General features: G+C 37.5%; 1 protein-coding gene across 1 annotated transcript in view; it reads right to left on the bottom strand.

The window, feature by feature from the left end:
• Positions 1-648: 648 nt before the first annotated feature.
• Ugt3a1 (UDP glycosyltransferase family 3 member A1) overlaps positions 649-17,575 on the bottom strand; it is a 63,576-nt gene continuing 46,649 nt past the window's right edge. Inside the window, exons 4-7 of the mRNA XM_004623437.1 lie at positions 13,171-13,699; positions 4,784-5,015; positions 1,967-2,186; positions 649-925 (exon numbers count right to left, since the gene is read on the bottom strand). Coding sequence (XP_004623494.1) covers positions 649-925; positions 1,967-2,186; positions 4,784-5,015; positions 13,171-13,699 — 1,258 coding nt within the window. The remainder of the gene's footprint in view (positions 926-1,966; positions 2,187-4,783; positions 5,016-13,170; positions 13,700-17,575) is intronic.

Here is a 17,575-nt window from a genome sequence, read left to right as displayed (position 1 = left end):
ATCAGGGACCGCGGTTCAATCCCCCAGCACCACATGCCAGCCAGCCCCGCCCCCTGGTGGGCTGAGCTGGCCACACACACACACACCACTCTCTCTCTCTCTCTCTCTCTCTCTCTCTCTCTCTCTCTCTCTCTCAAATAAAAAAAAGAAATAAGAAACATAGATACAGTCAGTACTAATTATCACTTGTGAATTAGTGACTCTAGGAATAATAGTGCAGTTTGGAGACTCAGCAAATAAGAGTTTTGAGCATTTTTGGATGACTAAGAAAGCCAATAATGTTCACTAGTTGTTCCTGAAATTTGGGACAGACTAACAAAGGAAAAGGATGAGTGTAAAGGTTCAACTTCCCAGCTGCAGACATGCATGGATGAAATAAAATTTCCTAAGTGTGTCCTGAAAAAGAATCAATTCTTCACCATTCCTGAAGTCATAGGGCTAAAGTTCCAAAAGACCAAATCAGCTTTAATCAGGCCTGGCTGAATTACAGCACAATTTAACTATCAATTGCAAAGGGTATCTGTAGTTAAAATGAGGGGACTGATTAAAAAAAATAATGAGATTCTGTAAATTGGATGTTCTGGGGAGAAAGAATACTTCAGAAATGAAGGGCAGCTCAGTAGCTTCACTCCAAGGCTGAACTGGCCATCATGTCTTCTTCAGCTTCCTGGATCCACTCAGCCACCAGGTCACTATGCCCAGAAGCCTCCTACAGAGCCACAGTGTGCAGAGAATGAGTCCCAGCAGGAACAAGAAGACATCAAGCAGATACTGTTCATACCATGGCTGCTGGAATGCATAGGGCTTGAGGTGTGCGGCCCCCCCAGTCTGTAGAATGTGGTCAATCCAGCCCACCAGTCGCTGTGTAGGGGTCAGAGGTTGTGACCAGTGGATGATGCTGGCAGCCACTGCTGCAGACTTGTACCTATTAGCAAAGAAGTAAGGTGGCATGGTGAATGTGGTCTCAGAATATCAAACACACACAAGATTTTACTTTGCCTACAGGTACACCCTAAATAAAATTTTCTGTAATGAGTTTGTATACCTTAACCCCTTGAAAAAAATTAAGAAAACACCACTGCACAAAGATTAGCCACTAATGCTAAAATCGCTGTAAGTAAACTAGATCTATAAAGACTAGTCTGTACCACCAAAATGTTGATGCCATGATAAAAGTAATCAATACATAAGGAGGTGCGTGAAAGAAGACACTTAATCAGAGTTTTTGTTGTTGGAATCCTAAGGAAAACCTTCTTGGTTGTATAACCAGTGTGCTGAGTTAGTAGTAAACATGCAGACATCAGATCCCTTCTGTTGCCTCATGTACCTTTACTTTATGAGAGCCTGCTTTGTGGCAGGTCTTGGGAACATAGTAGAAATCAACAGAAACTCCATCCTGTCATTGTGGGGCTGACTTTAAGTTCTTTAGTTTGGAGACACAGATATGCAATAAGAGCATCCATAATAGAGTTGTTACAGATCCTGTAATGTGTGGGGACGTGAATAGTATATGACGATTGGGTAGAGGGAATGGAGAAGGTAATTAGGACATCCACTGGCATGAGCTTTCTAAACAGGCTAAGCTTAGAGATGTCTGACCTAAATGTCATAGCCCTGTGAGCATTAGGAAAGGGTTCTATGGGGCAGCATAGGCAGAGATCCTGGGACCAGATAGCATGCATGTAAGAGGACACATGAAGAAACCTAGGGATCTATTTGAAATGATTTCTAAACAAAACAACTCTCAGAATTGACATCCTGAACACACAAAAAGGATCAGAAAATTGCTCAAAGTAAATTATCTGAAATTAGTCTCTTAGCAGAGGCAACAGATCAGCTGTTATCATGATGCCTATTATTCCTTATGCTGGAAATCTCTGGCTTGTTGGAAAACAGACCAACACAGTGTCCCAAGTTTTAGGCCTGCATTTATCTTAAGGGACCACAACACAAGAATGTTGCATACCTCTTATCTTCTATGACTTCTTTTATCTTAAGGATCAGTGTCTCTGCCGTGAGCATGTTGTATTGAAGAGACACACCAAACTTTTTAGCTTCTACTCGGACCATGTTATCAGGCTGATCAAAAAACACAGGAATCCCCACAATGGGTACTCCGTGCTGGATGGTTTCCATTATACTGTTCATTCCACAGTGTGTGACAAAGAGGCGGATGCTAGGGTGAGCTGTTGGCATGAAAGCATAATGTATCAGTAGGAAAAGCTCGAGAGCACCAGAACACAAGTAGAGCAGAACGCTTATACCTGAGGGGATATCACTTTGGAGCTGACCGGACACCACATTGGACTATTGATGTTTTTAGTTTGCTAAAATTTGTAGTCATATATTTAGATTGAGTTTATTGGTACATTTTAGATATACAGAATCATATTCATCCTAGGGAATTTGTACAAATACATGATAAATTGTGAGTCATCTTTTTACAATCCCCTATTTTCCCTTCAGTACTTCTCCCCCTCATTTACAAAGCTTTATTTCTTCTTCATCCTTTTAACTTTTTTCCTTTTCCCTTGTTTATAGCACAAAATTATTATATTCATTGGAGAAAACTGGTGCATCCACATGACAGATTTTCTCTTTACTCCCTGATTGCCTCTCCTTCCCTTGCCCTTCCCCTTATCTTTACATTCCCTTTCTATTTGCAAACTGTCTCTATCCCTGTTTTCTATTATCTATATGTTGTTCTGCTCTTTAACTCATATGTACTTTGGATTTCACATAGAAGAGAAACCATAAACTATTTAAACATGTACATCTTATTTATTTCACTATTATGGTCTTGAGCATCCATTTTTCTACAAATAAATAAAATTTATCATTTCTTATAGTGGAGTGGTACTCAACTGTGTATAAATACCATATTTTCTTTATTCATTCATCTGTTCATGGAACCACAGTCCATTTGCAAGATTTAGCTGTTATGTGGTCTTTTGTGTGTGTATGTGTGTGTGTATTTTAGTACAAGGTCTACAGGGTCTCATTACACAGATCAGACTTGTAGCAATCTTCCTGTGGTCAGCCTCCCAAGAGCTGGGATTACAAGCGTGTACCACCATGCCGAGTCTCAGTAGCTATCTCAGTGTGCCCCAGGGGCAGGGCCAGCATGGCAGTTCAGGGACCATACCTCAGCCACTGTGTCTGCCTAAGCAGGTGCTTTAATCTGCTGAGCTATTTGGCTGGCCCTAGCTGTTATGAAATGAGCTACTATAAGCAGGATTAAGAATGTATCACTGTAAAAACATGTTCTTCAATTTTGTTAAGATACCTACTAGGAGAATAGCTGGATTGAATAGAATTTCTAGTTTTAGTTTTTTAAGGCATTTCCACACTAATTTCCATAATAGCTGGGCTAATACATCTTCCCATCAAGCATAGAGTAAGGATTTTTCCATAGACTACTAGCCAGCATTAGTTATTATATGATTCCTTTTTTTTGTTTTTTACCAGAGATCAAACTCAGGACCTTGCACTTGCCATGCAGACACTTATGTCACTGAGATATGTTCCTCTCCCTTACATGATGTCTTGATGATAACCAGTCTTCCTAGAGTAAGGTGGAACCTCTGTACTATTTTAATTTGCATTTTTCTAATGCCCAGATACATTGAGTTCACTCATATATTTATTAGTCATTTGTTAATCATCTAAGAATTTTCTGCTCATTTCAGTTGCTCATTTGATTGAGTCTTTTATTTGTGAATTATGTCAAATTAAAGATTTTCTGCACAGCCAAAGTATCAACAAAAAGTAAAGATGAAAACACATTTTGGCCAACTGATACTCAAATAGAGAACTAATATCTAGCATATATAAAGAACTCAAAAAATTAGACCTCCAAACATGTTTACTCTTTTTAAACTTAAACTTCAAAATCAAGGAAGGATGTTCTATGTGCTTCTGATTTTTTGAGGTTGCCTGCTATCTTTTCCTCATTTACAGTACACTAGATGAATAATATCAACCTGTATCGCAAAGAATCCACTTATAACTCCAAGTAAATGAAAACACTTTTCCCAAGCCTATTTTCTGTGCTTCATATGTATAGAAAGCTGTATTTTAAATTCCAAAACTGATCATGCGATAGATCATAGTTTTAGTTACAGCCTCTGCTCCTCTCCTCGAGTAAATAGAAATAAGAAATGGCATTGAAAAGTAGATTGGAAAGAATAACTGATACATAAAAGGATCGCTGCATTGTCAAAGAACTTAAAAACTTGACAAGGATTGCAACATGTGGACATCAGACAGTTTAAGCTATCATTCAAATGCTACTGCTCTCAACCTTGTGAGGATGCCCACATTGCATACCCTCAGGGGCAAAATGAGCCTGTAAGCATCCATGCATGTATGTGTACGGTAAACTATTAAGCACATCTTAGAGGGATCCCTGGAAATATTGACAATATGTCACTGGATTTATGTTCTTGAAATTCACATACTGACTTGGGCCGAGTCCTACTTATATCAGAGTCAACTTTCAAAGGCAAATTATAATTGCATCTTGGAGGATTCACATTTGGTATGGCTTAAAGAACAAGATGAAATTGTTGTTTGGGGGCAACTTGAAAGTATAGCCTAATTTTCTAAGAACACGAGCTGGCTATTTCTTTCTTACCCTCAGGAGACTTACATTCACCTTTCAGCAACTATATATAACACTGGACAAATAAATTGGTCCACATACACAAGTAGACATTAGGATGTTGTTGAGAGCACAAGATGAATCAATGGAAACAGAGAAACAGACTTATGCTGTACTCACCCAGGAGGTCATTCTGAGGAAGCCAGTTTACCATTTTTACATTTTGAGCTAATTTGATATCTTTGGGCCAGAGAGAATGATCACATTTCCATATAACTCCTTGGGAGAGGTTAGCAAAGGCTTTATTCATTTCCTTAAGGACTGTTTGGGTCTGAAACCTGCTTATAAAAGAGCCCAGGGCCACCAGAATGAAACCAGTGTCATTAAACTTGTTAATGAAGTTCTCCAAGTCCTGAAAGAAACAGCAAATTAAATTAAGTCAGAGTTCTTTCTGAAAAGCTAGGCATGGCTACGGTGCAATAATCAGACCATGTAGCAATCCACCCTCCCTTAAATGCTTAGTGCTCACTCTCCTGACACACTCTTCATAGCCCTTGCCATATCTCAGCAGTCATGGGCACCATGGGGGCCTGAGAGGTCATTGTTATGATAATCTAGGTAACACTCTCTGTTTAACTATATTTTAAAAACTATGCATGAACTGGAAAAGTCTGTTCCTATTAACAGCATCATAACAGCTCGTGTGATGCAAGAGATATTTATAGTATAATGTGGCACCAACTCTTTGCAGTCCTCAGTGCTCATGCCCAACCACACTTTATGAAATCACTAAACTTGAATGAATGGATATAGCTTTCTTTACTTATATTTCTTTATTATGTATCTTTCCTTATTATCTTTCTATATATTTTTCTTTATCTCCTTTCCTGACAAAGTATCAGAATCATGCATATTTCCCATCATGCTTTCTGGGACATATGGAAATTTGAAGCAGAGTACTAGTTTCTGGAACATGAGTGGGTATTCCTGTCAAGTAGGTTGTAGTTAGCCTTCTGGAGATGGAGGTGGAAAAGTTTAAAAGATATAGCCGCCATAAGAATTAGAAGCAAATAACGTAAGACTCTTTCTGCTACAGCTAATATAGAACTCAACACTTTTTGGCTTCAAAATCTCATGTCTTTATGATACACTGATATTAATCATGTACCTTTTTTAAAAATTTGTGATTTAAAATTAAGTCTGAAAATTGGAAATAATAATGAAGACATCTTTAAAACAGGACTGGTACCAGATTAGATTTAGTATTCATATCTGCCCCCAATGATCTATCTATGAAATTGAATTTCACGAAACTTGCATTTAATCACTTGGAAATTAAAATTTTATTTTCATCAAGTACATTCACAATTCAACAAAACAAACTGCATCATTTAATCTGTATTCTCAACTTGATATTCTTAGAAAATGAATAAGAAGTTAGAAAACACACATTAGGGTATGTCTGGTGGGATATGGATGTACAACCTTGGATAACACATCTGGCCCTTGGCCCCTGCATCTGCTTCTGTTCTGTTCTTCTTCATGGCTGTGATGAACTACACGGCTTTGCACTACCATACCCTTAGACCATAAGAGTCTTACAATAGAGCCAGCAAATAATGTATTGAGGCACCTGAAACACTGAACCAAATTAAATCTCTGCTCCTTTAATTTGTATGTATCAGTTATACCGTACAAGAAACTTTGATAATAGATAGACTGGTACTAGAGAACTGCAGTCACTGTTGTGACTATACCCAACCATGAAGTGCAGAAATCTTTGGAATAGTTTGAGGGAGGAATTTGCAAATGTTTAGAGATTCTGGTGTTCTAGAAGTTCTAAAATGCAGTAAGCAAAGCCTAATATGTAACTAGGTCAAATCTCAGAAAGGTAGGATGCTGATAAAAAATGTAGAGTGAAGTCAAGCTCATAAGATGTCATATGGGGACTCTTGGGAATTGGAATACAGGATTCTATATTATATTCAGATCTAGTATTGGTATACATATTGCATGGTCCTGAGACTGCAGAGCCTCCCATTTAAGGGATGCACCCTCAGGATCTGATGGAGGACATTTCAAGGCAACCAGGTGTTTGGCTGGCCATATGCATACATCTGACTGATTTTGGGAAGACTAGAGCAAAGAGTAGAGTGTAAGAATTTCAAAATACTAAATTTTGGCCAGAATGAAGGTCAAAGTTTATGGGAATTCTGAAAAGATTATTATCATTAAATAGAAACAAATATGAAGACAAGCAGATTTCTTGGGGGCAACTGTGGTACAAGAAGCATCATGCCTGAACCTTTGCATCCTGAAGTGTGCAAAAATGTAATTCCTCCCTATGAGAATCAAGACTCTGCCTATGCTAGAAAAGGATAGTGAGGGATGTGTGCCCTAGGATTCATTTCATCATTCTCCGCTACCCAAGAATTCCTGGGCTACTATAACCATGGTGCAAAATGATCTGGTCCTGATTGCACTGATGGCATAATCTGGAGTCATCCATGCAATGCTGGTCTTAGTAGAAGGCAAAATATAAGAGATGTGAACTCAGGGAGGTTTCCATGGAGATTTTCAAAGAAAGCATGAAAGCCAGACAAATACATGTAAGAGGATAAAGTTGTTTGTTTTGTTTTGTTTTGTTTTGTTTTGTTTTGTTTTGTTTTGTTTTGTTTTGTTTTGTTTGGCCAGGGCTGGTGCAGCATGTGGTGCTGGGGATCGAACCACAGTCCCCTGCGCCTGCCTAAGCTTGCCTAATTAGGTGCTTTTAGACCACTGAACTATCTGGTCAATCCAAAGATAGAGTCTTCTGAATGAGTCATTGAAAGATGATTCATGAAATTTTGGAATATCAGAGAAAGTTAAACCTAAGTAGGATTTAGAAGCAAGGGACAAGGAGAACCTGACAAGGAAAGCGCAGGGCACTGAGTGGAGCCAGCCCAGCAGAGAGGCCATGTGGACTGAAACTTAGACCAACATAAGGGGGATTTTCCCAATGATCATATATCTAGGTACTCTTTACATTTTGAATTGTAAAATATTGAAGACTGTACATATTTTAGTATAGTGTCTACTTTTCCCAAATATTTATGCATTTTTCACATATTTTCATATTCCATTTGTGTATATGTTCATCATTCATATATTTCTATGAATGGATTATTTCAGTAACTTCAAAAGAAATTTGTAATGTTATAATCATTTATTTCAGTATAAATGTAAAATATTATTATTATATCTTCTTTGTCTCTTGTGAATGTTTTAGATAAGAAATTATATAGATCCTATAACAATGTAGCAAACTCAGTTCTATTGAATTCTTACATGACTCAAAAGAAAAACCAATTTTTAAATTTTACAGTGAAAAAATAATAAAAACAATGATACAAAATTTCAAAACAAGATAGTGGGCAAGTATCAATTGTTAATACATGGCATATTGCTCTCTTCAAAGTAGGTGTACAGTTTATAAGATATAGTTATGAAAAATTGATGGAACAATATAAGCACAAACCTTTCTCTTCAATAGAACTAATAGAAATTAATAGTATAACTAATAGAAACTAATAGAAATTAGTAGTATAACTATCTTAACTATTTCATTAATTTATTTATTTATTCATTCATTTTTCCCTTTCCATTCCTTCTTTCTTCTTTTCCCTCATCCAAGCTTCGCTTAACTTTTGAAGTTTCTTCCCATTTCAAAATATCTATTGTATATTTTGGATCTTATTTACTCTTTTAGCTTCTCACACTAGGGAGACAATATAATATTTACACCTACAAGGCTCATTTATTTCACTTGTGAGTATGGTCTCTAATTGAATCCATTTACCTATAGAAGTCTCTAGCTTATCCTTATTTATTGCTGAGTAGTACTCAACTGAATAAAAATATCACAATATTTTTATCCATTCCTCAACTGATGCACATCTGCGTTGTTTCCAGGATTTAGCTATGACAAATTAGGCTACTATAAACATGGGTACACATAGATTGCTCTGGCATGATGCTTCAGTTCTTCTGCAAAATACTCAGAATGGGAATATTTGGACTGAACTGAACAGGACTTCTACTCCTAGTTCTTTTGTAGAATCTGCACACTGATTTTGACAGTGGTTATAACAATCTGCACTCCCACCAACAGTAGGTAAGGGTTGCTTTTTTCTCACAGCCCTTCCAGTATTTGCTATTGGTTGACTCCTTGATGATAGCCACTCTTTCTGGGTGTTTCAATTTGTATCTCTCAAATGACCAGTGATTTTTCCATATATTTAATTTCTACTTCTATTTATCTGTCTGAGAAGTGGATTTTCATCTCAGAAATTCATTTTTCATTAAGTCTTTGAATTTGGAGGGTCTGATTTTATTCAATTATTTATGTGTTCTAGATAGAAGTCCTTTGTCTAGGGAATAATTAACAAAATTTCTTCCACTCCGGGTTATCTTTTCACTCTGTGAGTGATTTCTTTAATATACAAAAGCTTTTTAGTAAGATGAGATGCCAGTTATAGATTCTTTAAAGTATTTCTTGAATTCTCTGTCTATACCTATGTCTTCAAGGTTTTCACCTACTTTCTCTTCCAGGATATTTAGTTTCAATTTTAATATGTAGGCCTTTGATCCATTTTGACTTTAGTGTAGTGATTGGTGGTAGTCTGTTTTTAGTCCTCAGCATATTGAAAGCCAGCATTTCCAGCAGCATTTATCAAAGAAGCTTCCTTCCCATCATGCTTGTCTCTGCTGTCAAAGCTAAGCTGACTGGCTGTATTTGGAGTTGTGTCTACATATTACAATCTGCTTCACTGATTCTCAGATGTTTTTGTCAATACCATGCTAATTTTATGACTATCTTTATAGTATAATTTTCAAGTCAGGGATTGTGATGCCAACCACCTTGTCTTTATTACCTAGGATTGCTATAATATGCTAGTCTAGGTTTCTTCTCACTTCAAATGAATTTTAAGAATGTTTTCTCTGGTCTGTGTGCTATACTAATAGCATTTTGATAGAGACTGCATTAACTCTATATAACAGTTTTGTGAGTACGCCCATTTTCACTGTGTTGGTTCTTATCTATGAGCCATGGATGTCTTTCCATTTTCTGATATCCTCTTTCATCTCCTTTGTCAGAGTACTTTAATTTTCAATGTACAGATCTTTAACTCCTTTATTAGATTGATTCCTAACAATTGGGAGCTTTTGGGGGGAATTACTATTATGAATGGTAGTTTCCCTAACTTCTTTTCACTAAGTTTGTGGGTGGTGTATAGAGATTCTACTGGATTTTGAGAGTTTTGTTATTAAAAATAGAAATCTTTTAGTGACTTTTTGGGGTCCTCTATGTAGAGTATCATGTCATCTATGAATAATGGTAATTTAGCTTCTTCTTTTCCTATCCTTCATCCTTTTTTCCCTCTTATCTAATTGACTTAGTAATGTTTCCAGAACTATATTGAATAGGAATGATTATAGTGCATATTCTTGTCTTTGTTCTGATTTTAGAGTGAATGTTTTCAGGTTTTGTGCACTTAGTATGTTTGCTATTGAATTATCATAGGTGGTTTTTTATCAGATTGAGGTAAAGACCATCTATTCTGATTTTCTGTAGGGTTTTTATCATGAATGAGCATTGAATTTTGTCAAAACCTTCTTCTGCATCTATTGAGATGATGATGCGATCTTTGTCTATGACTCTTTTTGTATTGTGTATTATGATTTGCCAGTTGAACAACCCATGCATTCCTGGGATGAATTCCAGTTGACCATGGGTATAAGCTTTTTGATGATTTGCTAGTATCTTATGAATTTTTGCATCTATATTCATTATGGAGGTTGGCCTTGTAGTTCACTTTTTTGGTTAGGTCCTTCTCTGGCTTCAATATGGAGGTAACGCTTGCCTTCAGGAGTGAGTTAGGGAAAATTGCTTCCCTTTCAATATCATTTACTCACTTGAAAATTCAAATTCAAGAAGTACCTGAGTAAAAAGACAAAGGGGATCAGTAAAAGCAAGCAAAATGGAAAGACAAGGAACCTACACAGTGAGGAATAAAGGAAGAGATTAAAGGAAAATGAAAAAAGAAAAAAAAAATGGAGGCCAGACAAAAGAGAGGAAAAACAAAACCCAAGACAAAAGTAATAACAAAATACAAAACAAAACAAGACAACACCCAACTAGACAGCAAAAGGATAGCAAATCTGACAAACAAGAAAGATAAAAGTAATAAAATAGCGTTTACGATTCTCTGATAGTGTCCATGTTGGGTCCCAGAAATGTGCTATGTACTCCAGCCAAGTTTGCCATGGGAGTTTTACTGCATATGGAGCTGATCTCAGCCTCTGGTTGTGGGGCTTGGACTTGTCTTCTGTTGGTGAGGTTCTCCAGAGTGCAAAAGCAGGCTTCTCCCTGCTGTTTTAGACATTTCCATGTCGCTGGTCTCACTGATTACTCCGCCCTAAAAGGCATGTGTGTGCCTGCATGCATTGAACTGGCTGACCTGGGTTTCAGGGGACTGCTTGCTCCACCCACTAAAAGTGTGTGAAACCCTGATTTAATAAGCTAACTCTGTGCTGGTCAATTTTCCTGAGGGTGTAACAAAATACTCAATACTCAATTTTGTTTTGTTTTTTTTTTTAAAGGTGCATTTGCTTGTATATTATTGGTTCAGTCCATGAGCAAATGGCTCAAAGAAGAAATATTATTGAAAAAAGGTTTAGAATTACAAAATGCTCACTTCATGGTGAACATAAAGCAGAGTACACCTGAAGAGCATCAGAGAGGAAAGAAAAAGGACTGAATGGAGACCTCATGGTCACATCTACTTGACCCACACAGATATAACCACAAGGGTGTTTTACTATTATCCTGGAGGACTTCCAAGCAACTCAAGCTGACAATTGAGCTTAAATGTCACATACTATAAAATGCACTTTCAACAGTGTTTCATCATTTACTTATTCAAAACAATTATGCATTGTTCTTTCCTAACAGCTCCCATATCTCATTCTATGCTGATATGTCAAATAAGATCTATAGTAATGGCACCTACATTATTTAGGCAACTGAATTTTCTTTTTTGTTTGCTTTGTTTTGTTTTATTTGTTTTGTTTTGTGTCTTAGGGTAGTGTCTATAGGGTGTTCAGAGTCTCACTACTAGATCAGACTTGTAGTGATACACCTGTTTACAGCCTCCCATAGCTGGGATTACAGTCATGTGGCACCACACCCAGTCTCAATTGCCCCTCTCAGTGTGCCCCGGGCGCAGGGCCAGCACATCAGGCCCGGGGATCAAACCCCTGGCTCCTGCGCCTGCTTGCAGGCACTTTAATCTGCTGAGCTATTTGGCCAGTCCCTGAATTTTCTTTGAGTCTGTGTTACCCGAGTCACCCAGGAAACTCAAACTCATGGCCTCTTACAGTCCACATCCACATATTCAGGTCCTGTCTTCCCCATTAGTGAGATTCTCCAACCCAGGCTCCATGTCTAAAAACCCCTAGCACCAACCTAGAGGCCACTTTCACATAGATAATTTGCCAGTTCCTGTTCCCAAAGACCCGGGTCAATAGATGAAATGGAGACCCATTGGTGCCTGGCAGTGCCAAAACAGCTTCAAGCCCTGTCTGCTTGAGCTAAAGGACAGTGAAAAGCTTTACTATATTATTCACACATCTCGCTCCTTGCCTTCTAGAAATATGAATGATTTTACCCTCCCCACAGGGAGATATGTAATATATGAGATGACCTCTATAAATCAGCAATGCAGGGCTAACAGGCAATAGGAGGAGTACTGATTTAGGTCTCCACCATTTCATAACTTCTATGGCAGCTTTTCTAAACCAAGACTTAGTGCTATCTAGTTGGTGCAATTAAACCAACTAGACAGCTTTTACAGGTTAAAATATCTGGGGCTTGCCTGAAATTGTTAGAAAGTGTAGTCAAAACACTGTAAATAACTACTATGAAGAGAAAAAACATGCAATGTATGAATTATAACTGTCATACTAGCCTGTTTTGAAACGTGTTTCTCATTGCTATTTCTCATTGCTATTTCTTTCTCATTGCTATTTCTTTCTCAAAAAAATAATTTAAAAAAGGAAAGTCTACAAGGAACCAGGAACCAGGGCCTTACATGCAGGGACCATGGAGACAAGTGTTGCAATCTTTGCTGTCACTCTTACACAGTCATCTCCTGATCATCAACTGCCTCACAGTGCTATCTGTTCTAGGTCAGCAATCCCCTTCACAGTTACCTCTAATATTGGGGGGTGGGCACTAAGTGTCGATTTATTATCATATGATACCAAATTCAAATGAAAATGCCAATTTAATTAAAAGTAGTACCACATCTCTGACTTATGCTTGAGTGAGGCAAGGGAAGGACCTTCAATTTCAGGTTCTAGCACAGACCTAAACTGTATTTACTGCCCCCTTAAAATATCTGCCCTGTGTGCCTTCCTAATTTTATCATACTTAACCTTAGTAATACTCTAGAAAGTGGCAGTCACCAACCATACCCTTAGAGCCTGTACTCAAAACCCAAACAAAGGAATAAAGATTTACTTACCTGTGGTATTGGCTTAATAGGTTTTTCCAATAAGCCCCCAATATAAACTGTGTTTGGGAGCAGGGGTCGAGCAAAATCAAACCCAAAATCACAGTTGATAAACCATAGCTCTGCTTTCTGTAGAAGATGAGAGAAAACTGGCCTGGATCCTTCTGGAAAATGTTCCTTGATGACGTTGTCAAAAGTAGAGTGCATTTGCCATTGCTTCACATAAAACACGAAGGACATTAGAAAGTTTCTCACACGGCCCCAGAAGTCCATTTGGTCGGTTAAGAAGGAACCATACACAGGAACATAAGACAAAGGGCTGGGCAGCCCAAAGTCCACATAGTGAAACATAGAAAGAAGGACCACAAATGGTTTCTCAAGCTTTTCAGCAATCAGGAAAGCACATAAATCTGTGGCATCAAGAAATACCAGATCAAAGCTCTCATTCCTTAAGGAGTTCATGATATCGTCTCTGTGAAGCAAATAGCTGCATGAAGTCCCCATGTGTTCCCACAACTTTAAAATTACATCAAATACATCTCTGCAAAACAGAAGAGCAATAAGAAATATTTTAGAAAGCCATTAATTTCCCAGTAATTGGGAGACTCAAACTATTCCAAGTAAGTTATTGTATGGCCACAATTCCAAATGTGATTTACCACTTTACACCAAATACCCTCACCAGATATCTCTCCTCCTTAAAATATTCCCACTACCTCCCACCCTACTTCCACCACTGATATAGATACATCTGTTACAGATGCAGATTAACATCTTTTGCTCTGAAAGCCATTATTGAGTCTAACAGATCTAAGAATACTTTGTATCTTTGTTGAATTCTACGATGTTCTGTTTAGACCTCACTTACTTAATGACTTTTCTGATGACTATACTGTTTCCCTGCCAATCTGTATAATGTGATGAAAGCTTTGATAAATATCTATGGTATTACCTTCATTTTTAGTTTCATATATCCTGTTATTATGATGATGATTATTATTACTATTGCTATTATTTAGTACTAACAATTGAGCTCAGGACCTCATGCTTAATGGAAAGGTGATGTGCCATTGATCTATGTCCCCAGCCCTGTATCCTGTATTTAATACACACAAAAAAAATTCCTGCTTATATTATTAGAATCCCAATTGACAGCTGAAAATGAGGTTTCCATCTTTCTACATGGGACAATAAGGAGTTAAATTTTTATTTTGAAGTTTATTGCTGTCTTTGCACATCCTGCTGATTCAATTATTTGCAGAAAACAATACCAAAGTTTTTAGTGTTATTCACCATATAATTAAAATTCTTTTTCTAGAGTACTATCCCAACAGGTGTTGTGTTTAAAAGGTTCACTCCATTGCCTGCTAAGTTAATGGTTTTGTCCTATAGTAAATGGCAAAGAAAGGAGGAAGTCCCCAGGCAGTGGTGATAGAAATAGGTATTTTGGAGAAAATAAGCCTCCCAGTCAAAGAAGGTTCTGTAGACCCCGTAGGTCTGCAGACACTCTGCACCCTAAATGCACTCTCCAAGTTGATCCTGTATAACAAAAGACTCACAAAACTTAGTCACATTCAGATCACTGCCTGTTTTTTACATGTGACTTCAAGTGTCAATGAGAATGCTATAGTTTAGATGCAATTTGATCACAAGTGTTCATGTAGCAGAAGCCTAGTTCTCAGTGAGGAAAGGTAGATGCTGGGTGACATTTATAAGGTGGAGTCTAGTATTAGGAGAAAGGATAGCAGAAGACCTGCCCTCAGATGTGATACAGCAGTTCTCATGGTATGCTGAGTTAGGCTCGTGGGAGAGTTATTATTCTGAAGAGACCAGGCCACTACTTTGCCTGGCGTCTGGTCTCATCATGTTCTCCTCCTATATGTGCCCCCAGAACTACAAAATCATCGTCATGAGAGCATCACCAAAGATGAGCTGATGCTTTTTTTCCAGGCCTTTAAACTAGTGAAATCAATCAATCAGTCAATCAATCAATCAATCTCATTTCTTTCTGGAGTTACATAACATTTTTTGTTAAAGTCATAGAAAGTGCACATATACATGAGGTAATTTTCTTCAATTATCTTCCATTTTATTTTAAAGATATTTTACATAAAGAATGTTGGTAAAAGGAAGTGCCATGGCAGCTACAGGGACCTGGTGAGCACTGGGCTACCCCCTCTCCCACCATCATGGGAGCTCAGCTGATCTACAACCACCTCTTCTGCCATCATCATCACTGTAGCACTGTTGAGCGTCTGCTGCATGACCCAATGGTAGCGGGATCCTCGGTGAGCCTTACCCCTCACCATCATCAGGACAGACTTGTAGAGCTTCAGCCTGCCCTCATCATCATCAGATTCTGCTTTTTTTTCTGGTACTGGAGATCAAACTTGGGACCTTGTGCTTGGCAGGCAATTGCTTACACTGCTGAGCTATAACCCTGGATCCATTGGACCCTTCTAGAACTGTGGTTTGTCCCCCTCTCACCAACATGAAAGCCACAATGAACCCCATTCAGTGGGATCTTTAGTGAACTTACACCACATTGCCATTCTAACAGTAGCCTCGCTCACTCACACCCTGCTCTCCCATCTCTTCCCAGTCAGGGAGAACATTAGCAGCATCAAAAATGTGAAAATGAAAGAGTAAAAGCCAATCTCAGACCTCCAGCCCACCCAAGACAAATCCAGGAGATATAGACATAGAAGAACTTGAAAGTCACACACCTGAAATTTCTGAAATGATAATAACTGAATACACAATTCCATCAGGCAGTGCAGGAAATGAGATCAGAAATACTCTCTCAGGTAAAAATGAAATGAAAACAATCATGAAAGAATTGCTCAGTACATCTAAAGAAGACATAAATGTAAGAAAAAGAGAAAAGAATAGGAAAATGATGGTAACATTGAATGAATAATACAAGAATGAACAAGAATTCATGAAACAGATTCAAACAGATATCCAGGACATTAAGAATTCCATTGAAAGTTTGCAAAACTACTTGAACAAAACAGAAGAAAGAATTTCAGACCTTGAAGGTAGAATTTTAGCTAGTGAACATGAAAGGAGATCTGTTAAAAATAACAAATCAAGAAATAATGCAACCATTGCAACATGATGAAAAGAAAAATAATGTGGGACTAAAAGGTATCAAAGAAGCATCTGGAGTCAACACAAATGACATAAAAGGAATGTTTACAGAAGTAATAGCACAAAATATCTCAAGCATGGGGAAAGAATTTGACATACAGTTAAGTGAGGCATATAGAACTCCAGTTAGTCATAATCAAAATAAATCTATGCACAGATACATAATAATCAAGATTCCAGAAATTCAGCAAAAGAACAGAATATTAAAATCTTTTGGAAGTATTTGAACAGGATATCATGTCTGTATCTTGTACTATGAATAACTACTATGAAGACAACAACATGCAATGTATTAATTATTGTAACTGTCCTAATAACCTGTTTTGAAAGTGTCTCATTGCCATTTGTTTCTCAATAAAATTAATAATAAATAAATAAATAAAAGCTGTTAGAGAGAAGAAACAGATCACCTATAATGGAAAGCCGGTCAGAATCAGGGCAGATTTCTCAACACACAGCATCATATCAAGAAGAGCTTGGAGTGAGACATTTCAGATACTAAAAGAAAACAACTTTAAACTCAGATTGATGTGCTCTGCAGAACTATCTATCCAACTGAATGGAAAGATAAGATACTTCTATGATAAAGAACATCTGAAAAAATTCATAACCACCACACCAAACCTACAAAAAGTACTCACAGATATTTTTCCATAATTTTATTGAGAAACAGATAGCAATAAGACAGTTTCAAATCAAATTAGTAGAACAGTTTCAATATTTAACACATTGCATACTGTCTTCCTAGTGGTTATTTGTTGTACAAGATGCAGACATGACATCTTATTTACAAACACTATTAGAACAAATCCTTCTATTCATTGAATTAAGAGAATGTAGCTACATATCTATCCTAACCATTTTGAATACACAGATACAAAACGGTCATTCATCTGTATCCCATTTTTTGTTTACTTCCGTCATTTAAATATAATAGGTATGTGAACTCAGCAAAATATTCCAAAATAGTCCAGTAGTCCATAATAGTACTGGGTCTTCCACATGACTGGCAATGTCAGAAGTTGTTGACCTGAGTCTCCCACAGCTCAACATAACAACATGGCTTTACTTCTTATACTTCATTTTTATACTTTTCTGCTGGATGGTTAAGACCAAGATAAAGTAAGACCTATGTAACAAGAATTGTAGCTTTTGCATCTGACAAGTCAGTGAAATCCCCTCAGGATTTATCCTCAGACCCTGTACCTCAGATTGTAGATCCTTTGTCAGTGTCAGCCATGTGGATGAGTCACAGTCATTACTT

This window comes from Octodon degus, unplaced genomic scaffold (assembly GCF_000260255.1).
Source record: "Octodon degus isolate 3935 unplaced genomic scaffold, OctDeg1.0 scaffold00002, whole genome shotgun sequence".
Classification (NCBI taxonomy): Eukaryota; Metazoa; Chordata; class Mammalia; order Rodentia; family Octodontidae; genus Octodon; species Octodon degus.
Note: the sequence above shows the minus strand (reverse complement) of the source record. Positions and strands in the feature narration are given on the sequence as shown.